Genomic DNA, 22,180 nt, shown 5'->3' on the forward strand with positions numbered 1-22,180 from the left:
AACAATGGCGCTGGGTAGCAACATAAAAACATATGAAAGCATTAATTTCACTGGTGTTATTGTTTGGATGTGAGGTGGCCCCCAAAAGCTCACATGTGAGACAATGCAAGAAGGTTCAGAGGAGAAGACTGGGTTGTGAGAGTCTTAACCAATCAGTGAATTAGGGATTAACTGAGCGATAATTGAAGTGGTAGGGTGTGACTGGAGGTGGGCATTGGGGGCGTGGCTTAGGGGTATATATTTGCATCTGGCAAGTGGAGACCTTTCTCTGCTTGCTGATCAACATGTGAGCTGCTTCCCTCTGCCATACTGTTCTGCCATAAACCCTGAGGAATGGAGTCTGCTGTCTATGGACTAGGACCTCTGAAACCATGAGCCCTTAAATAAACTTTTCCTCCTCTATAGTTGTTCTGGTTTGGTCCTTTAGTCACAGCGGCAAAAAAGCTGGCTAAAACAACTGATAAAGATAAATATACAGACAAATACAGAATCATGTAATATTGTAATACAAGTATAAAAGTTAAAAGATGAAAGCAGGAGGGCTAACTATAACCACAAATGTTGGGGATAGATACAATAAAAGAGGTACATATTGATATTAAGAACATAAAGTGATAAAGTAAAAGTAGAGTTTTTACGTGCAATTAGAGCTATCAGCTTAAATTAGACTGTTACAGCATACAATTTGGTTGATACAAGATGAACAAGTACTAGAGAACTACTGTATAACAACATCATGCCTCCAGTTAACAATAAAATATTGTACACTAAAAAATTTGCTAAGAGGATAGATCTTATGTTAAGTATTTTTTTTTTTTGGTTTAGGAATTTAACCTTTATTTTTATTTATTTGTTTTTATGTGGTACTGAGGATCAAACCCAGGGCCTCACCCAAGCTAGGCAAGCACTTTACCACTGAGCTACAACTCCAGCCCCTGTTAAGTGTTTTTATCAAATAATAATAATAATGGTGACGATGATAATAATATAATGATAGAGTGTGGTAGGAAAATTTTACTGGTGATGGGCAGGTTCATGACATAGATGGTGATGGTGGTTTCATGATCTTTGAACTCATTATGTTGTATACATCAAATATACATAGCTTTCGGAAATACAGTTATACCTCAATAAAGTAATTTAAAAACCCCAAACACAAAAAACAAGTCTGTAAACAAAACGAAACAAATAAGATCTTGATTCTGGGAACAAGATGGGGGCTATTGAGGTTGGAGAGGTGGTGATCTCCTGATTTCCAAACCTGGGAAGAGGAAAGTTTTGGAAATATTAAAATAGCCAACTTGATGTATGAAGGACAATTCTGGAACAGGTTGTTTTAACCAAGGTAATAAGTATACACGAGGAAAAGTACAGTCGCCTCTTGGCCATCCCACCTCTGCACTCTGGACTGAGTTTGTGTAGACAGAGATAATGCAACAAAGCTGGTAATTAATTGGGTTGATGATGAGGGTAAGAAATTGATATCAAATAATTTATCTGCAGATCAAAGTTGATCCTAATATTTTCTTATCACTTCCAGCTCTCCCTATCCACCCGCCTGGCACCCCATTCCCACCAAATTAATTTACTGGGATGACGTCAATCCTATAGGATGTCCTTCACCATGGAGATCTGCACAGTCTGGGGGTGGGGGAAGGTTGCAAGAAAACAAAACTTAACTGATTTTAGCCAATCTCACATTCCTGTCAGGCTTTGCCACATCCAACTCGGCTGGTAGAAGACTCCCGGAAAAGAGAAGATGAAAAGAAGTTTACAGAGTCATGTATGGTGCTGAGGATCAATGAAGTGATTATCTATCTATCTATCTATCTATCTATCTATCTATCTATCTATCTATCATTCTGTCTGATCATGTTATCTCTCAGTCTATCCAGTGGACTTCTAGCATGCACACAGTGGAGTGAGGGTCTCTAAAGGTTTTCACTACAAGGCAGAATGCCTGTTTTCCCTGGGAAATGTTAAGAGTCATCTGCTCTGACCTTGGTTTGTATGGTGGAGAAACTGGGGACCAGTGAGGATAGGGGACTTGTACGAGGCTGCACAAGTCAGCAAAGCCAGGAAAGCACTGGTGACACTTAGCTATTGCACTTGTCTCACTGTATTACTGCCTTTTTTGGTTGTGAGGACAAGTGTAACCCACAAGTGAGCCTGGGGCCTCCTTGGTCCCTCCTTCTCTCAATGTCAAATTCAATCTGTGAAGAATTCTCTTTGGCCCTTGCTTCAACTTCTGCTCACGGCCGATCACTTCTCACAGGGCTTCCTCCTGGCAGGAGCCTCCCCCATCTCCTCAGACCCAGATCTTCACAGCCCTCTCCCTCCTCTCTCTGCTGCCTCACCCACCGTCTGCTTCATGGCGGCCATCATAGTGGTCTTGTTAGCATGTCAGGTCATGTCACTTCTCTGTACAAAACTCTCTGAAGTTCTACCCGGCTCTCTGTGGGAGCAGATGTCCCCACAATGGCATGCTGGCCCTTCACGATCCGGGTGGAGCTACCCCACTTGGTATCTCTCTGGTCTCTCCCTCATTCTTGCTGTACAAGCCACACCAGCCTCCTTTCCTTGGTCCATGTGGCTTATCCCTTTCACCTCCCCAAAACCTTTCCCAAATATCACCTTCTCAGTAAGGCCACCTCTGACCACCCTGTTGAAAGTATGCTCTCTCTCCCTTTTAGCCTTTCTGGTTACTCTTGTTTCTTTCTGGTTTCCATAGAATTTATTGCCTGAAAAAGGAAACTAACAGAAACTAACTAACTGAGACCAACCCTGCAGAGCGTGGATATTGAATGCTGGTTTCCACGTTGCTGTCCTTGGTTAGCATGTCCGCTGTGAGGGAGCTGCTCATATTTGGACACACCTCTTCCCCACTGGTTGAGATTATTGTGGAAGCTGTACTTCTGTGGAAGGTGAGGGGCAAGGCAGTGGCCAGGGAATGAATGGGTGTTTCCTTCAGAGTTGGGTTTATAGGGCATCTCCCAGCCCTTCTCTGGTGACTTGGGTCCCCCAAGGGGCCCTCTCCTGTAGACTCACAAACAAGGCCTTCATCTCAGACTGGTGCTCCCTATGGCTCTCTCTGGATCCATCCTACATTCTGTGATTCTGTCTTCTTTGTCCTCTTCCTGGGAGGGGTGTGTATGTATGTTTGTGTGGAGAGAGAGAGAGAGAGAGAGAGAGAGAGAGAGAGAGAGAGAGAGATACAGACAGACAGAACCCCATTCTCTCCTGTTGTATTCGGTTCTTTTCTTGTGCACCGCTGCCTCCTCCCTGAGGGGGAGTCCAGAAGATTACTCTTCACTCCTGTTTCCTGCACAGAGAGCTTTCCCCATCAACCTGGGGGCTGCAGGTTTGGCCTGACTGTGGACAGGGCTGTACTGTGCCCTATGGAAAGGCAGGTGCTTTCCCCTGTTGCACCCCATTTCCATGCTGTCCTAGGTGCACTAAAGAAGGTGTCCTGTAAGATGGGGTGGGAGTCATGGATGGTAACCCCTGTCTTTGTGAGGGATCTCACGCACTCAATCGTTCCCTCCAGGGATCAGGTTTGCAACGTGGCTCTGCATCCCAGCCTGTTCTCCTGCCAAAGCTTATCATCACTGAGGACTTGGCTGTGGTCTTGCCTCCTCTGTGACCCTCCAGCCAGCCTCAAGTGGCCCTCCTCAGAAAGCAAGGGCACGCCCTCTGTGCTCTGTCTCTGGTTCACCATCCCCCCGCCCCCGTTTCCCATGGATCTTTCCCACCTCTGCCGGGTCTCCCCAGTTCCTCAGGGGCCACCTCTGTCCTTGTGCTTTGCATTCCTCAGCACACAGGCTGGGATCTTGTTCTGGTTGACCTCAGCATTTGTCTGCTCCCAAGGCAGCTGCTAATCTGGCCTATGGTGGAGCGTCCATTAGCAGCTGCAGATGAGCTAGAGCCATTGGCCACTCCTTCCTGTGTCAAGGCTGTTTGGTCAACCAGTGCTTCCTGAGGACCTGACTGTGCTCGTTGTTAGGAGGATAGGAAGGTAAATAGATATGCTTCTGGCCTTCGAGTGGCAAACTTGAAGTGGTATTCAGTGGCCACCCTGTGGGTGGGGGATGGCAAGGGAAGATATGAGGAGTTCCCACTTGTGCTGGCCTGGAAGGTCTCACTAAGGCCATGTGGGACCTTAATGGGTTATAGGACCCTTTAGTTCCAGGAAAGTGCTGGCTCCAGCCTCCACCTGCCTATGTGGGATGGGGACTCCTGGTCTAGTCACAGCATTGGAGGGAAACGAGGGGCTGGATGGATCTGTGTGGGCCCGTGGGGGTGAGAGGCAGGGGAAGGGCTTGTTGTCACTCAGGGTCTCCTCCGTGTGCCTATTAAAAGAGATGAGTTTCAGCAACCTCATGTTGCCTAGCGGGAGATTCCCACGCTCGTAAATGGCATTAATAACTTTCTCCTGCCTTTTATGTGGTCAGGAAGTCTGTCCTCTGCCCAGTAAAAGGCAAGAGCAGTGACAGGGCTCTCTGTGAGGCCTTGTCATCCTTCACTCCTCTCCCTGTCTGTCCAGCACAGTAAAGGCATGGCAAGCCGCTCCTACCACATCAGCTCGGGCCGCGGGGTGAGGAACTTCAGCTCCTCCTCTGCTGTGGTGCCCAAGCTGGGGGCTTACAGCTGTGTCAGTGCCATGGCCCACCGTGGGGGTGGTCCTGGGGGGCCGGGCTACAGATGCCTTGGGGCCTTTGGCAGCAGGAGCCTGTGTGTGGTGGGCTCCCCCAGGGTGGCAGTGAGTTGCCGATGGCCCAGTTTTGGCTACCGGGCAGGGGGTCTTTGTGGGCCCAGTCCCCCCAGTATCACCTCTGTGTCAATCAACGAGAGCCTGCTCACGCCCCTCAACCTGGAGATCGACCCAAACGCGCAGTGCGTGAAGCACGAGGAGAAGGAGCAGATCAAGCACCTCAACAACAAGTTCGCTGCCTTCATCGACAAGGTGGGTGTCCTGGATCACAGGGTTCCTGAACAAGGGGTGTCTGAGAGCTCCTCCCTGGGGCTGCGGCTTAGGAAGGAGCTAAGTTTCAAGTAACTGATGAGGGGTTAGGTTCAAATTCTGCTACCAACTGGCTTTTGGCCTGGAAAACACAGCTAAATTGGGGTCTTGGTTTTCAAATGTTGTCATGAGAGTCAGGTCTAAGAATGGATGTGAAACCACTGGACTGAACGGAAGGTTTATTGCTGCTGCTCATGCTGCACAGCAAGCTGAGTGTGCATGGTGACCCCATCTCCCCCTCAGCTTTTACCCAGTAGGTGGTGTGGGTGGGGCATGCAAATGTCTTAGAGAAGATGCTGGCCTCCCTGGCATGGAGAGGGGACCTAGGACCAAGAGGGTTTTGTCTTGCTTCTTGTTGGGGTGCTCTGGTAGGAGGCTGCATTTGCCTGGAGGGCACATCTTTCCCTAATTGGCTCAAGGTACTGTGAGGGCCTGGCCATGCAGACTCAGCAGGATGTTTGCACGTGGTTTTCAGGACATAGCTCCTCAATGCTTTCCTCTGTCGAGAGGAGTCAGTTCCTGGTCTGGGGAGAGACTCACCACTGTCCCAGGCCAGTTTTCCCCTCATCTGGAGCTGCCGATAGATAGCCACTCCCTCCCTCCAGGGTCCTTCCTTTGGGCTCCAGATGGCTTTGGGCTCCAGACTACAAACAGCATAGATTTGATGGGTTTAATCCTGCAAAGCAGCAAGCCAGAGGGCTATCCATGGCCTTGACCTGCATGTTCAATCTCAAGGAAGATGCCCTTTGGATAATCAGGGTTTGGGGTCCTTTTCCACAAGCATAGACAATTGAGCATTCTTTGTACCAGGCTTATATTCCCAGATTGAGCTCCAGAGAAAATCACTTGGTTTGGGGCTGGCAATCACAAATTTAGGTGGGGGTGTGGCAGGTGGTGTGAATGAAGCCACACTGAGAGGTGTGCCTATCTGGGAAGGGGGTGGGGGAAGGTGGCGGATAGCTGCTACAAGACATCAGTCATAGGCCTAGCATTGCCAGAGCCTCTGTTTGCAATAAGAATTGGAGAGAAGGAGGCCAAGTGGCCTGGTTGGTGGCCTAATTAGGCAGCTGGGTCCCCTAATTCCTGGGGCCCTCCCCCCTTCTGGGTTCCAGTGCCCCAGGATCAGATTGAGTGAGAGTTGTGGAGGGTGCATTTTTTTTAAGAGAGAGAGAGAGAGAGAGAGAGAGAGAGAGAGAAAGAGAGAGAGAATTTTTTAAATATTTATTTTTAGTTTTTGGTGGACATACATCTTTATTTTATTTTTATGTGGTGCTGAGGATCGAACCCAGTGCCCTGCGCATGCCATGTGAGCGCGCTACCGCTTGAGCCACATCCCCAGCCCAAGGGTGCATTTTTTAATTGCTGCCATATGAATGCCCACAAACTTAGTAGCTGAAAACATCACAAATTGACTTTCTCATGATGCTGACACCTGTGTGTCGCAGGGCTGCATTTCTTTCTGGAGGTCCTGGAGATTGTCCATTCCCAGGGCCATTTAGGCTTTTGGCAGAGTTGAGGTCCATGTGGTTGTAGGATTGGGATTGTGGTCCCTCACTGGCTGGCTGCAGGGGTTCTTCTAGAGACTGTCTATAGCCCTTGGCTAGTGGACTCTTCTGCTCATAATAGTGGGTTGATGTCATCCTATGTTTCAAAGGTTTCTTTGCCTCCTCTGAGCATCTCTCTTGCTCTTCGGCCTTCCTCTTCTACTTTGAAGTGTCCCTATGACTACCTTTTGCCCAGCTGGAAAATCTAGGAAAATCTCCCAATCTTCAGGTCCATAACCTTAATTCCACAGGCAAAGTCCCCTTTGCCGTGTAACATAACACATTCACAGGTCTTGGGGACTAGGGAACAGACATCTTTGAAGGACCATTATTTGGTCTTGTGGTACAGAGTCTGCAGGATCAGATGCCATTTTGTTCTGTGCAGAATGAACAAATGATGGTCCATCATGTGCTCCTTCTGGGATGGGTGGAGGAAGTTACTTGGGGAATGATTATGACCTGAACGTCCAGACTTTGCCAATGAGCTGGTCTCCTTGGGAAGCTCATGGGCTTCTGCAGGGCAGGTGCTATCCCCAAGGGCTGAGAGAGCTCTGGGGGACATGGTGCCCTCCCTAGGCTCCCACCCTGAGTTTTTCCTCCACTCTGGGTGGCAGGTGCGTTTCTTGGAGCAGCAGAACAAGTTGCTGGAGACCAAGTGGCAATTCTACCAGAATCGCAAGTGCTGCCAGAGCAGTCTGGAGCTGCTGTTCGAGGGCTACATCGAGACCCTGAGGCGGGAGGCCGAGTATGTAGAGGCTGACAGTGGGAGGCTGGCCTCGGAGCTCAACCACGTGCAGGAGGCGCTGGAGGGCTACAAGAAGAAGTGAGCACGGGAGGGTTGGCACAGGTCCAGGGAGTGGAAGTAGGGTTTGGCTGAGGCCATGCAACTCTCCTGGAGACAGAGACTGCTGAAAGTCAGGTTCTGCTTTATCATACTGCTCTGTCTTGTCTCCACTCCCAGTGTTCACAGTCCCGTCCTGGAAACCAGGGAAAGATTTGGAGCAAAAAGAGCTTCTAGTCTAGGAGGGGTGGAATATACCACTCAGGACTCAGATTGGCATAGAGATGGAGGGAGAAGAACAAATGAAGGTGGAGGACCAAGGGCTCCCAGTAGGGCTGGAGAGCAGGACCTGGGAGAAGCCAGTCTAGCCTGGGTGGCAGGGAAAGGCCCTGGAAGAGGAAATCTTGAAAATGGTCTGGCTGTTGCTGCCCAAGTATCCGAGGGTCTTGGATGGGTCCTTTCTTTCTTTTATCAGATGTTGATGGACCTTTATTTTATTCATTTACTTATATGTGATGCCGAGAATCAAACCCAGTACCTCACACATGCTAGGCAAGTGCTCTGCCACTGAGCCACGACCCCAGCCCTGGTCCTTTCTTTACTCTGCAGATAAATCATCAAGCTCTCCTTACATCAGGCTCCACGATTCAAATGCCAGTGTCCATCTTTTGTTTGAGCCTGAATTATTGAGTTTGGCCATTATCTGTGCTAAGCTCACTGGGTCACTGTTAATCCACTCCACCCACCACTGCCCCACCACAGATCCAGACAGAGTGAATAGAGATTGTGACATGAATCCATCCTGGGAATTCTAATGCTAACCTTCCTTGGAATCATACCTTTTACCATCTAGAGGGACACAGCAGAGGGTCTTTACCTCCCTTGGGGTGAAGCAAATACACATATAATTTTCAGTGGTCAGGTATCAAGGTCTGTCTCCCATTTGGGGCATGTGAGGACTGGTAATTACAGAGCTGAGTGTTTATTGCAGCCCAAATTTCCCTGTAATTAAAGAGTCGTGGAAATCAAGCTCTGGGAACTCTGCTTTCCTTGTTAGCTAGGGCCAGTCTCCTCCAGGGATGGGGCCTCACTGGCAAGGGGAAGGGGACCAGGCTGGTTGGAGGAGGCTTGGAGAAATGCCCTAGACTGTGGATTGCCTCCAGGAATTCAAGTCTTGGGATACTGGGGTGGGTGGAGGAGGGGAAGACAGAACCTCATAGGGTGTAGCGTCAGAGAGTTTCATTGATGTTTTGAACAATTTCAGAGTTGAAAGATTTGAGGGAACGAACATCTGTGTGCCTTTCACTTATCACACAGATATTTACTGTGTGCCTTGCTGCACAGCAGATGACTTAAGCCAAGACGCAGAGATTCAGTGGTTTGCAGTGACTGTATTCCAAGCTGGGACCACAGTCCAGTGTCCTTTTGCAAATTCTTTTGTGTTTGGAAAATAGAGATTCAGAGAGACCAAGCCTCTTCTTCAAAGGTACACAGAAAGAGGGGGAAGACCAGGGCGTTTTGGAACCCTGGGCTCTGGCAGGCTGTCTTACAACCTGTGCCCTCTCCTCAGGTATGAAGAGGAACTGGCCCTCAGGGCCACAGCTGAGAATGAGTTTGTCCTGCTGAAGAAGGTGAGTAACTCTGACTTGTGGGGAAGAGCTCAATCTTGGATGCTTGAGATTTGGATACTGGGTTGTGTTCTCATCAATCCAAACCCCTGGCAAATGATGGTGGACTGGTTTGGCTGCAGAAGCCATTTTGGGCCCCCAGCAATACAGACAGTGCTGATGAGGCTTGAGAAAAAAAAAAAATCTCATGATGTTGGTCTGTTTATAAGCAGCTTGATTATCTGAAATGTTCACTTGTGAAGCCAAGGATGCAGCTCAGTGGTAGAGCACTTGCCTAATATGTGAGGTCATGGATTCAATCACCACACGCACACACACACACACACACACACACAAAATCAAAATGTTCACTTATACAGCTGTTTAAAGCACATGTGAGCATGGCCTCCTCCCATCATCCCAGATCCCAGGTTCTTAGCTTGCTAGTGATTTTGAAAGTATGACTGTCATTCAATGCCACCAGAGAGGATTAAAACAAAACAAAACAAAACACCCTAAACTCAACCCAACCCAAACCACAACAAAAAAACAACCCAGGAAAAAACTGCTCATGATTTCCTTTTTGTTTCAAATTGGTAAGTGAAACAATGTGCTTGCTGGGCATGTTGGCACACACCTGTAATCCCAACAACTCAGGAGGCTGGGACAGGTGCATTGCAAGTTTGAGGCCAGCCTCAGCAACTTAGTGAGGCCCTAAGCAATTTAGCGAGATCCTATCTCAAAACAGAAAGGAAAGGGGGCTGGGGATGTGGCTCAGTTGTTGAGCAACCTAGGTTCATTCCCTGGTACCAAAAAAAAAAAAAAAAAGAAAGAAAGAAAGAAAAGAAAAAAAGAGAAATAATGTGCTTTTCAGTCACTTGATTTGTAAGTGATGGTGGAGTGGAGTGGAGGGCTGGTGACAAATCTGCCAGCTACAGTGTAACCTGGGTCTCAGGCAGGAGTGTCAGTTGTTGGGTGTGGGGTGTTGCCTGGCCTGGGCCCCTTTGCCTGCCTATGCCTGTGCTCTGAGGGCAGCTGGGTGGGGAGGCAGTGGCCTGCCATTCTGGGCTGTGAGGCCAGGCCTTGCTTTCAACAGGGTCCTCAGCCCAGGAGCGGGTCAGACTTCACTTCCTTCCTCCAAGTGGTTCCATGTTCATGCCATGGGAGGGAATGCAGTAGCTGATAAAAGAGAGAGGCCCTGAAGGGGAAGATGAAGAGTCCAGGTTGGAGGGAACACGCAGGCTGGAGCAGGGACAGGCCAGGCAGAGAGTGGGCTGGGAGATGGCCTCAGGCCCCAGAGAGTGCAGAGGCTTAGGGAACAGTGTGGTGGGTGTGCCCTCCCAGTCCTCTCTTGTCTGTCTCCACAGGACATAGACAGTGCCTATCTGTGCAAGGCAGACCTAGAGGCCAATGTGGAGCCGCTGAGGGAGGAGGCCATCTTCCTGAGGACCCTCTACGAGGAGGTAACATAAGGGCATTTGGGGTGTGTCCCCTCCTGGTTCCTGGGTCCTAGGAACATTCTTTACCTTCCTAGGGCCAGAACACCTTCCTTTCTGTGACCCCCAAGGGACTTTCCTCTTGTTTAGGCCTCCTCTCAGAATGGGTGATTCTCTTCCTTTAAAATGATTTGAGAGACTGTGATTCATTCCCTGTCCACTTGGCATGACTGGGAATGGAGATTTGACAATTAATTCCCTCCTCTGGGTAGTGTAAAAACCCAGTTAGATAATTCAGGATGTTAACTCTGGCTGTTACCTGATAGATTCCATTTGGACAGGTAGCTACAGCTGGTGTGAGGAGGTCAGGGCCAGCGGTGGAGAGATCAGTGGGTCTGCACACACAGAAATCTGTCTTTGGGGGTGCTAGTGGAAATCTGTCCAGGTGCTAGTGGAATTCTCCCTTGCTCACTGCCTGGGCTCATGGGCCTCTTCTTCTCAAAGCTACATTTCTAAAACATCCTTTCTTGCTGGTAGTTTTCTAATTTCTTTCTTAAGGTCTGGAGATGGGGCTGATTGCCCACACAGATGGGATGGGAGGGGGTTTTGGAGTCAAGGGCACTGGTTGTCTCCCATAGGAAATCCTCATCCTTCAGTCACAAATCTCTGAAACCTCAGTGGTGGTGAAGATGGACAACAGCCGGGAGCTCAATATGGACACTGTCTTGGCTGAGATCAAGGCTCAGTGTGATGATATTGCCAGCCGCAGCCGGGCTGAGGCCAAGTCCTGGTACCAAACCAAGGTAAACGGGAGGGCGAGGCTGCCCCTCTGAACCAGGAGGATGGCTGTGAACCTGGAGCTGCCTGAGACATGCACCCCTGTGCCCCAGAGGGGCTGCAGCTGAGGTCCCAGGCAGAGCAGGGCCAGGGGGTGGGACTGCTACAGAACCATGGGCTGGCTAGGAAGACTCTCGTGGTGACATCCCGCTGCGCCCTCCAGCCACTGTGTCTGTACATCTGCCTCCCAACCCGCAGTGCGAGGAGATGAAGGCCACAGTAACCCAGAAGAGTGAGAACCTCTGCAAAAGCAAGGATGAGTTCAACCAGCTGAACCGCAGCATCCAGAGGCTGACAGCAGAGGTGGAGAACGCCAAGCAGCAGGTCAGGGATGCGAGGGCCCTTGGGGCCTCAGCCACTCCTCTGGTTCTGTTTTCCTGCTCTCTTGGGGAATGTCCCGGTCTTTGAAGAGGTTTGTATTCTAACTGTGCCAGAGAACTCATCCCCTCTCCTGTTGCCAGCACTTGCCATTGACTTCCCAGTGCTTATGGATTTGATAGATGTAAACAGCATCAATCTTTTATTTCTCTGGTTTTATGAGTGATAAGGAAATGTCCTCATGCACTTGCTGGTCATTTGTCTTTCCCCTCCTCAGGATTGCCTGGGTGTGCCAGTTGCCCGGTTTCCTACTGGGATTCCTGTCTTTCTCTTGGTGATTTGTAGCATTGCCGGTCCATTCTATCTAGATTGTAGCCCTTTGTCAGTTGAGTATGTGTTGTGACCCATTGATCCTCTTTCAGTGCTCGTCTGTTTGCTTTGCTTAGGGTCCTTTCCTGAACAGAAACCTTCATCCTGGATGTGGCCAAATCTATCAGTTCTTCCCTTAGGGGCTTCTACTTAGAAAGTTTTGAGATAAACCATAGTGGCCTCTAATATTTTTATCTTCTATTAAATGATAGTATTACCTCTCACATTAAATTCTTCAGTCCATTTGAAATTTATTTTTTGTCTATATAGTGAAGAGGGTTTCAAATTTAATCTTTCTACGTATAGTAAGAAAATAAATAATGCATTCTCTGTCCCCGATTGTGATACCACTTCTAATGGAATGCTGAGCTCACACGTAAACCTGGCTCAATTTCCATCCTTTCCCTCTTGTGTGGCTCTTCTCAACTACAGTTCAAGATGTATCACAAGTGACTTGTCACTAGTACTAGTTGAGCTAATGGCATGTGGGAACAGATTACTATGTAGAAACGAAACTGGAGAAGGTTTAAAGTCGTCCCCATCCTGATGTTGGTCTTGCTCATTTGCACCCGATGGTCCCTCGGGATGGTGAGGCTGGAGTCCAGCCTGAGGGCAGTAGCTGTTCTTTGGACTCACTGGGCCAAACAGTGAGATCCTGTATAGTGGCTTCTGAAAACCTGAGCTTGTCATTGCTTAATTGGGTAGCCTAGGACAAATCACAGCCTCTCTGACTCTCAATTTCTTCATCTGCCTAATGGGAATAATCATGCCTGTTCTGACAAGCCCACAGAATCACTTTGAAGGTCAAATAAGATAATACCTGTGAAAATGCCTTGTAAACTAACATTGGTGTTCAAATCTATGGTAATATCACTAATGATTATCTGCGCTATTCCGTTGTTAACATTTCCTCCCTCTAATGGTTGGCTTGTAAAACTCAACTGGGTTATACAATAAAGTGGTACAAAAATGAAGGGAAATAAGCTCCAAATGAGCTATTCTTTTTCTGCCCAGTGAATTTTCCATTCTTCCATTCCTTTTAGAAAGCATCAAGTTCCGAAGTTGACCATTTTAAATGGAGGCAAATAGGATGACCAAGGCCACTGGAGAATTACCAAGGACTCCACGGTCTGTGTGCCCTTTGCAAACTCTTTATCTCCTCTTTTTCCCCACAGTGTTGCAAACTCGAGGCTGCCATAGCCGAGGCAGAGCAGCAGGGCGAGGCGGCCCTGAGTGACGCCCGCTGCAAGCTGGCTGAGCTGGAAGGCGCCCTGCAGAAGGCCAAGCAGGACATGGCCTGCCTGCTCAAGGAGTACCAGGAGGTGATGAACTCCAAGCTGGGCCTGGACATCGAGATCGCCACCTACAGGCGCCTGCTGGAGGGCGAGGAAAACCGGTGAGGGCTGCGGGGGGTCTGAGGTCCCTTCACATCCTCACTCAGGGCTGGAATGGTGCCTCCCAGGACTGGAATTCTCCAGGCAGAGAATGTTCAAACTGGGATCAGCTCAAACTGATCATTGAGTTTATCCATTTTCCCATTTTGTAGACAGGAAAACTGAGATCCAGAGTAGGGAAGGGGCTTGCTCAAGATCACAGCCAGGTGGTGGCTAAGCTAAAATAATACCAGTATAGTGCAAAAGCAAAGGAACTTGGCTCTAATAGCTCCCTCTTTCTTTTACCTGCAGGTTGTGTGAAGGCGTGGGATCAGTCAACATCTGTAAGTTAGTTGTGGGGTGGGTGTGTGGTTGTGGGGGATGGCTTTCTTAGGTGTCAGTCTTCATATCAGGGTACATCTAACTGGGGATTGAACCTCTGTTTGGATGAGGGAGACCAGAGCTGAAGTCCCTGAGATATAGTCAAAATATTTGTCCCCAACATGGACCCATCTGGAATATCCATGAATATGATAAGTTCTGATCCCTCTAATTGGTTCTACAAAATAGCCTAAGCCCTTCTGTTACACATGGGTGACTCCTCATGTGGTCTCATGTGAAAAAAATGCTAGATTTATATTTTGATCATTTGGGGCCTCTGTAGGTAGCTTGATTTTTTTTCTGCTGTATATACCCTACCAGGCCAGGTACCTATTTCTGACCCATTTGTTTTGTCCACCTTTCCAGCAACCATATTTCTAGATGATTCATTTAGTGTGATCCATCAGGTTTTGCATGAATACATCTTAACTCCAGTCTGGTCCAAATAGAGTGAGGAGTCCAATTTGCATATCACATTCCTGTAAGAAGCAGATTGTAGTGGCTTTAGGTTTGCCTAAGACTTATGTTGCTGGTCCCTCAGAGCATGAAGAGAATTAATCACAGGTTATAAAAGATTCTGGGTCATACCATGTCTGGGATAGAAGAGACTTCTGACCTGGTGTTTCTGTCCACAGGTGTAAGCCGTTCCCACGGTGGCGTGGTCTGCGGGGACCTCAGTTCCACTGTCTCTCGTGGCCTAGGGGGCATGGCCATCGGTGGAGGTGCCTTGTGCTCCCCTTCTGTAGTGGGGGCCTGTTCAAGTGCAAGATCTATGCGGTTTGCATAGACGGGTGTGGGTCTCTGGATGGATTGGGTCTCTGGGGGCACTGGGTTTCGAGGGGCAAGTCTTTTTTCTTATGGCCCAAATGTCGGTTTAATAACTTCCCATTTCAGGAGTATAGAAGTAATTCTCCAGTTTCCTTCTTATTAGAGTTGTGATTATTCATCAATTGTAAACCTTGGGTTTGGCAGGGAGGTAGGTAGAGGCATGCTTAGCATATGGGAGCGTCCTCATGCTCTGCCCTCAGATAAGAGGGGCTGCAGATGCTGCCTCACATGGTAGGGGTGTTGGGGGATGTGGGACTAGGGTTACAGGGAAGCCTCTCACTTGATCTGAGAGATTGGATGTTCCCTGAGCCCCTTACTGGGCCTCTTATGTATTCATATATCAGAAATAAATGATTGGCTGAGGCTCATCAGCTGAGTGTGTACTGTTGATTCTTTGACATCGTGTTGTGTTTGCACATGAGTTTTCCACAGGACTCCTTATTTCTTCTTGTGTGCTTGATTAAATGTCAGTGGCAAAAGGCTATCTCCTGGGGCTGGGGATATAGCTCAGTTGGTAGAGTGCTTGTATTGAATGCACAAGGCCCTGGGTTCAATCCCCAGCACCACACACACACACACACAAAAAGCTGTCTCCTAGCAACCGAGTGCCAGCCTCCTTCATCGTTTCCTCAACCCATCCAGAGTCCTGATTGTTTTGGTGCTTGTCAGGATATGTTCCAGGGATGACCATTCACATCAGTATCCCTGTGGGTTCTGGGCTCCATCTAGACTATGACTCAACAACTCTAGGGATGAGCCCAGAAATCTGGATTTTTACATGCTCCTGGAATATTGCTGTGCCAATTAAAGTTTGAGGATCACTGGTTCATATGGGCAGAGGGAAGAAGAGGGTCAGATAATTCTGGTTATGGTGAGTTTTCCTCTGATTCTGCAGGCGAAATGAGTTACTCCCTCTGTGTTCTTCCTTTGACTTTGCTGAAAGGTCAGAGCCACAGCCTGGGCCACACACACCAGAATGGGGTGTGGGTAAGGGGAACCTCTGTTCATAAAGCATCTACTAAGCATCCAGCACATTATGTACATATTTCATTCATTCCTCACAGCAACCGTATTATTATTCTATTTTCTAGATAAGGAAATTAAGGCACAAAGAAGTGACTTTATTAAGGTCATACTTCTGGTCCACGATCCAAACCCCATTTAGGGAATGCGAAGTTCAGATACCTTTCCACTGAATTCTCTAATTGTTCCTGCAGGGTCAACATTCTGGCTCATCAGGTACTCCTGGGCAAGGGATTCTACCTGACTAGTTGTTGATACTTCAGGGATAAGAAATGAAAGGGGACACGGAGGGCATCTTGGAAGCTTTGTACAAACATCTCCCCATGGACTCTGTTCTCTAAGAATTCTGGATGGATCTTACAATAGGGCATTTAAGGCAGGCCTTTTGGGTAAGGATAATTCCTTTTTAGTAGGTAGTTCCCCGATGGCTTGGACTGAGGTCCAGGGTGAACTCTGCTTCTGGCCCATTCCTGAGCTGAGAGTCCCCAGGAAGTGTCACCTGGGGAAGACTGCACAGAGCCTCCTCTTGTCCAGGGTGACCAACACTGGATATGACGTGTTGATGAGAGGGATCTCAGATGGGAAACTTTGTTTCTCTTCTTGTATTGGAAGAACTCTGCTTTTCTCTCCTTATTTAATTTGGAACCTATTTTTTTATTAGTTGCTCAAAGCATTACAATGATCTTGACATATCATACATTCGATTCAACTAGTATGGTTGTATGTATAAACGTGGCTGTATAACCAATGTGATCCTGCAATCTGTACATGTGGAAAAATAAGAACCTATTTTTTTTAAAGATTTATATAAACCTGGCTGGGTAGAAGATATTTTGCCACAAGAATACATATTCGATCTCAAGACAGAAAAACCTTTGAAAGTACTCCTGGGCAAATGCAATCCCGCTGACATCTTTGGATCATGTCTCCAGGGTCCTCATTGATCAGGTTATTGTAAGAAAGTTCACAATTTCCCTCTGAAGGTTCTGACTGAGTCTGCTTAGATGAACTGACAATGGACAGGTTAATAAGAGAAAATTCATATGATTTATTAATGTGAAAATGTGTATGGGAGACACAGACAAAATCGAGACTCAAATAAAGGACCAGCTGAAGCTTCAGCAGCATTTTGAGCTACAGAAAGAAATAGGGGCTTGAGGTTCCTGGGAGGTGGCAACAAGTTACGGGAAGGTGAAGGGAAAAAATGTACTTCAAACAGATGTTGTCGTATTACGTAGATAAAATGTCCTCGGTGCTCTCTCAGAGTTACTTTTAGAAGAATAGATGAAAAGTCTGTGCATTGGTGACTTTGAGTTTTTACTCTTTTCTGGGGGTTAATTTTTCCTGGTTATTTGATGAGAATTCTACTGAGGGGGCTTAAGAAAGCTGCATTTCTTTTGAAAGAAGTTTCCTCTGCCAGATAGGGGAGAAGAAGATGATCAAGAGACTGTGGGGGTGGGGGAGAAGGTCACAGAGACTTTGATTCCAAGTCTGTTTCTCAAGCTCAGCATGTCAGGGGGCGCTCTTTGGAGTGTTGTTTTCTGAGCCCTTCTCAGTGCTTTGACCCAAGAGGACTAGGGTCTTTCTCAGCAGGTTAGTGCTCCAATTTTCTTTTGCCTCCGGCACCAAGAGGGTCTCACAGGGGGCTATATCATGTTCTGAATCCCACCAGGTTTGGGGTAGGGGCAAAATCAGGTTGAAAGGGCCACTCGAGTAGCTCTGAGTCCCATAGAACACTTGCTGTCCTGGAGTGAAGGATCATGAACGGGAAAGGGTCTGTGTTTCCTTTTTGATGATGGTGGTGGTGATGGTAGTGGTGATGGTGATGGTGGTAGAGGTGATGGTGATGGTGATTGTGATGGTGGTGGTAGGGGTGATGGTAATAGTGGTGGTGATGGTGATGGTAGTGGCAATGGCAGTAATCGTCATGGACGGTGTGTATTTACCAATTTGTGCTTTGGGTGTTTCCTTCATTTTTAATGTATAAGCTTATTCTTTGTGTGCTGCCCTCTCACCCACATCCCACGCAGGCGACGGAACTGGGGCTCCTCTTGGTGAAGTGGGCTGGCTGTAGAATAAAAGCTAAGAAAGAGAAGGCGGTGAAAAAGCCACAGGGCACAGAAAGTAATTTTTGAAAAGCGAGGGCAGGATGGCGAGAAGATCTTGGGGAGCAAGCTTCCACACTAGAAAGAGAGAGGGAGTCCACGCTTGCTTTATTTATATGGGGAAACATCAAGGTTTTCCATGGAATGTTGTTTGACAAAGGAAGGAGGTGGGCAGACAGTTCCCAATGGGTTACACCCAACTCCGGAGCTACGAGAGCTGTCTCTAGTAGAGTGAAGACAGAGACCTCATGCCTTGGGTGATCTGATGCACATGGGAGAGCTGGGATAGTTCCCAAGGGAAAAACCTAAGTCTCCATGGCTTGGTATGGAGTGAAGACCCCTCAAGTAGCTCACAGGTGGCTCCCCACATGGCCCCTACTCTATTCCATTTCCTGACTGATCACTTTTCACCATCACTGCCCAGAAACAGTGAATTACGGTGGACACATTGGAGATCTCGCTCTCTTTTGCTTTTTTTTTGGTATTGGGGATTGAACCCAGGGATGCTCTACCACTGAGCCACATCCATAGACTTTTTTGTCTTGCTAAGTTGCTTAAAGTCTTAGCAGATAACTGAGGCTGGCCTCAAACTTGCAATCCTCCTGCCTCAGCCTTCTGAATTGCTGGGATTACAGATATGCACTACCACTCCTGAATGGATCTCTTGGTATTTGAACAAAGAAAAAATGCTCAGGCATTTCCAGGGGCACAAAAGTGTCTAGTGAGATTTGAGGAGGAGAAAAGTAGCACAAGGCAGTGTGAACTAAGCCTTCTTCCATTGCTGGTTCTTCCAGATAGATACCCATATCCAAGAACAGCAGAGCTTAGTGTTAATGTCCTAGTTGCTGTAATCTTCAATGAACAAAACACCCTCTAATGTCTTTGTTTCCAGAAAGCAGTAGTGATGTGAAGAGTCCAGATAAGGGATAATTCCTAGATGGTCATTTCCATGTCCATGTGGAACACACTTTGTAATTTCCTCAATAATGTGCTTAATTTGTGTTTCTCATGATGCTTGGGTTAGGTGAATACTAAAAAGTCACATTTCCTGAGATCTCAAAAATTGAAGCAAGCACCAATCCAAGACCCTGGGGCCAGGAGAAGGAGCCATCTTGGGAGTGTTGGTGAGGACAGCCAAGGCAGAGGGGAACTGAGACTTGGTGGGGGAGTGTTAGTGCTTTAGGAGGGAGATGACCAAGCCCAAATTTGTCTGTAGATTTGGAAGGGTTATAATCCATACTTTTCAAATATTTGGAAACTTTGTCTTTGGGGAAAACATTGAATATTTAAATAAGAATTGATTTCAGACAGAGATGAGATTTCCTCTGATGAAGATGTTAGCTTGGTTTGTGATGTTTCAAAGGAAAAGAGAGCCTAGGAAAGAGATCTAGACTCACTCCCACAGACAGTCCTTTACTGGGGCTGCTTCTCTTCTGACTTTTCCTTAATCTCTCAATGTCAGATCACTTGACTGCAAACATTTCATTTCTAATTAAACTTCAATCCTTAATTACTTGGATCGTTCCTGTCGCCTCCCTCAGGGAACAAAGCTTTTACAGGGAGAGAGATGCAGGAACCCCAGAGCCTGAACCCAGAAGAGTGCGCTCTGACTGAATCAGTTGCCTCATCTGTATACCAAGCATGTAAATGTATTAAAAAGCTTATTAACATCTTCCAGATCCATCAATTTAATTTTGTGTGGTTCTTTGTGTGTGTGTGTGTGTGTGTGTGTGTGTGTGTTGCTAAGGATTGAACCCAGGGCCTTATGCATGTGAGGCAAGCACTCTACCAACTGACCTATATCCCCAGCCCTCTATTTGACTTTTTAGTGCATGGTGTCATATATTTTGGTTATCAAATCTAGCATTTTAGTTTTTCTTGATCCACGGTGACATAGTTGTTTTCCCGAAGCATGTGCTCACTCCAGCATTCCAGATCCGCAGGAGGTGGCTGGGCTGGAAAGACCTTAACCCTCTCCCCTCACAGTCCCCCAGAATGATGCCCAAATTGTGAGAGAATCTCTGAAACCTGGCAGTCCTGGCAGAATTGGGGCTCAAATCTCTATCTCCTGACACTTTAGCCTTTGAAAGTTAACCTTTCCTGTGGACAATGATATACCCTAAATTGTAAGCATGCCCTCAGGGACAAGAGAGCCAGGAGAAAGAAGAAGGACAGGCATGAGTCGGAGGAGGCCTGCCTGGGTGACCCATGAACGTCAAATGCAGTGGCAGCCTGAGTGCCTAGAAGCTATGAACCCAGAAGAGCTGGGAGACAGAATAAGAGATCTCATCTTGGGGCTGGGAGGGGATGTGTGTGGTGAGGGGAGGGCTGGCAGGCAGGGAGCAGAGGAGAGTCCTGAGAAAAGACCAGCTAGAGGAGGGGCATGGGCTGGCCCACGTGGAGGTGGAGAGAGTGGTCCTAGGAGCCTCAGAGGGTGGACTTGCCTCACTGCGGGCAGGTCTAGGTCTGGAAGGATCTGCCCTGGGCAGAGGGCTTGGACGTGGCTGAGGAGTAAGTGGGGGAAAAAGGAAAGGGAGGGAGTCGCCACTGGTTTAAGAGGTACACCTGTGTTGGGAAGTCATCTAAAACTGGCAAAGGGGGTAGGGTTGTGGCTGCTGAGAGGGGTTATAGGTATAGGGGTGCTGGGGCTGTGGTCCAGGCCTACAGGGACTGAGGAGGACCAAGTGGAGTCGGGCAGTGGAAGTGGACAGGAAGAGGCATAGTCATGGGAATGGTGGCAACAGGAGGAATTCTGAGTGGGGCTGGACTGGGATTGGTTGGCTGGTCCTGGGGCAAGAAGGGAGCAGAGATTCTGTAGCTTACAAGATCACATACCCTTCTTGCATTGCAGCAGCATTTATTGAAACATAGATTGAGACAACCCAGAAGGCATGGCACCCACAGACAGTCATAACCAGAGGGGACCCAGGAAGTGACCTAACCTTCTCCATCCGACCAACTCTGCACTGGACAATCCCCTTTTTCTCTGGGCAGGGGGAGATCTGGAGCAAACATGGAGCCTTTGAAATGTATAAAGGTGCACTGAATAGCAAGACCTGTCCAAAGTCCCCTAACCAGGGGTTACAGGCAAAAGGATTTCCACCATAATGGGCCTCTCCACTGGGAGGTCACAGGAGGAGTCTGGCTGGAGCAGGTTAACCCAGAAGAACAGTCAGCCAGAGAGACAAGCAAAACACAATAAAGAATAAACAGGCAGGGTCTTGCCCAGAGGCCATTCTTGCTGGCAGTATAGGGAGTGCTGGGAGTGGGGCCTCCTCTGGTTGCGGGAGGCCTGGCTGGGTGGTTAGGATCATGCCTTGACCCAGGGGAAGGCTCAGCTTCCATGCTGTCCAGCCCTACAGGGTCTGAGGAGGACCAAGTGGAATTGGGCACCCAAGTGCAGTCAGGTGACTGGTAGTGTCCCAGAGAGCTTGGTGAATAATTCAATTTGGCCTCAGGTATTTGGAGCTAGCTGGAGTTAGGTGAGGGCTAGGAATGGCCCTCTAAAACTGAAGCCAAGAGGAGAACTAGGAAACAGCTCCCTAAAACAAGAAGGTGGAGGAAAGCGGCCCAGGGGTTTTTCCCTCTCTAGGAACATCTGGAAGATTCTGGAAGCAAGCACACATTTTCCATTCACACATCATTCAGTGCTGGGGTGGACACTGGTGGGGCAGGCGGCTTGGCAGGAGGCCCCCACATTACGCAAAGCGGACTGACCGGCTGCTCGTGCAGCTGAAGCTGGAGGAGCGGGGCTGGCAGGGGCTGCAGGAGTCGGGGGCCATTACTGTGATGCTGCCCCCGGTGGCTGAGGGCCCAGAGGTGATCTGGCGCCCAGGGGTGGTGCTATATGAGAGGCCCCCACAGGTGACTCCACCACGGGAACTGCTGACACCTGTGGGACAAGGAGACACGGAGGGGTGAGGGGCTTGCTGTGATCATCTAGTCCACCCCAAGATGGGTCCAGAGCACTCCTCAAGGGGGCTAGTGGTCAATGGCGGGGCCCAGTTCCTCTCAGCTCATCGGGAAGGAAGCGAGGACTCCTGGACCCTTTTCCAAGCCTGCAGCTCACTAAGGCCACCCATAAAGGGACTCAGCTCTGGTTCTGTTCTTCCCTTACTGGTCTTTGGTGAGAAGCCAGGGGAGAGAAGAGGTCCTCTCTCAGTGGGGGACAATTGAGGTTCACTGGCTTAGGCCAACGGGTTCACCTTTGCCCATCACAAAGCCACTTTTCTGGAGAGTTTCAAGCAATACTTACAGACATTCACAGAGCCCACACCCTCGCACAGCCTGGGGGGAAAGAAAACTCCATTAGTTCTAGGCACTGAGTAGAATTCTTGAGACCCACGGTTGCTTGGGGACAGAAAGTCATCCTGTGTCCTGTGTACAGAGTCTGTTCCTGAGGGGGTCCCCCAAATCTCACTCTCTTTAATGGCTCTCCCTCCATAGAGACCAGCTCCTCTGACTTTTAGCCTGAGTGCGGGTGGTGGTGGTTAAGAGAAGACCTTCTCTTGCTGCCTCCAATCAGATGCCCGTGCCCCCCCGCCCCTCCCCCCCCCCC

General features: G+C 48.5%; 2 protein-coding genes across 2 annotated transcripts in view; one reads left to right on the forward strand and one right to left on the reverse strand.

Annotated features, from left to right (window-relative positions):
* Positions 1–4,514: 4,514 nt before the first annotated feature.
* Positions 4,515–14,864, forward strand: LOC107148745 (keratin, type II cuticular Hb5-like). The gene is made up of 9 exons (XM_015493473.2): positions 4,515–4,963; positions 7,179–7,387; positions 8,916–8,976; positions 10,320–10,415; positions 11,027–11,191; positions 11,424–11,549; positions 13,088–13,308; positions 13,598–13,629; positions 14,302–14,864. The coding sequence occupies exons 1-9, from the start codon at positions 4,556–4,558 to the stop codon at positions 14,451–14,453; spliced, it is 1,470 nt and encodes a 489-aa protein (XP_015348959.1). The 5' UTR covers positions 4,515–4,555; the 3' UTR covers positions 14,454–14,864.
* A 5,595-nt stretch (positions 14,865–20,459) lies between these two features.
* The window catches only part of LOC107148655 (keratin, type II cuticular Hb5), a 7,210-nt gene continuing 5,489 nt past the window's right edge, over positions 20,460–22,180 (reverse strand). The window contains exons 8-9 of the mRNA XM_015493394.2: positions 21,878–21,909; positions 20,460–21,514 (exon numbers count right to left, since the gene is read on the reverse strand). Of these exons, the coding sequence (XP_015348880.1) occupies positions 21,321–21,514; positions 21,878–21,909 (226 nt within the window). The 3' untranslated portion in view covers positions 20,460–21,320. The remainder of the gene's footprint in view (positions 21,515–21,877; positions 21,910–22,180) is intronic.

Source organism: Marmota marmota, unplaced genomic scaffold (genome assembly GCF_001458135.2).
Source record: "Marmota marmota marmota unplaced genomic scaffold, marMar, whole genome shotgun sequence".
Classification (NCBI taxonomy): domain Eukaryota; kingdom Metazoa; phylum Chordata; class Mammalia; order Rodentia; family Sciuridae; genus Marmota; species Marmota marmota.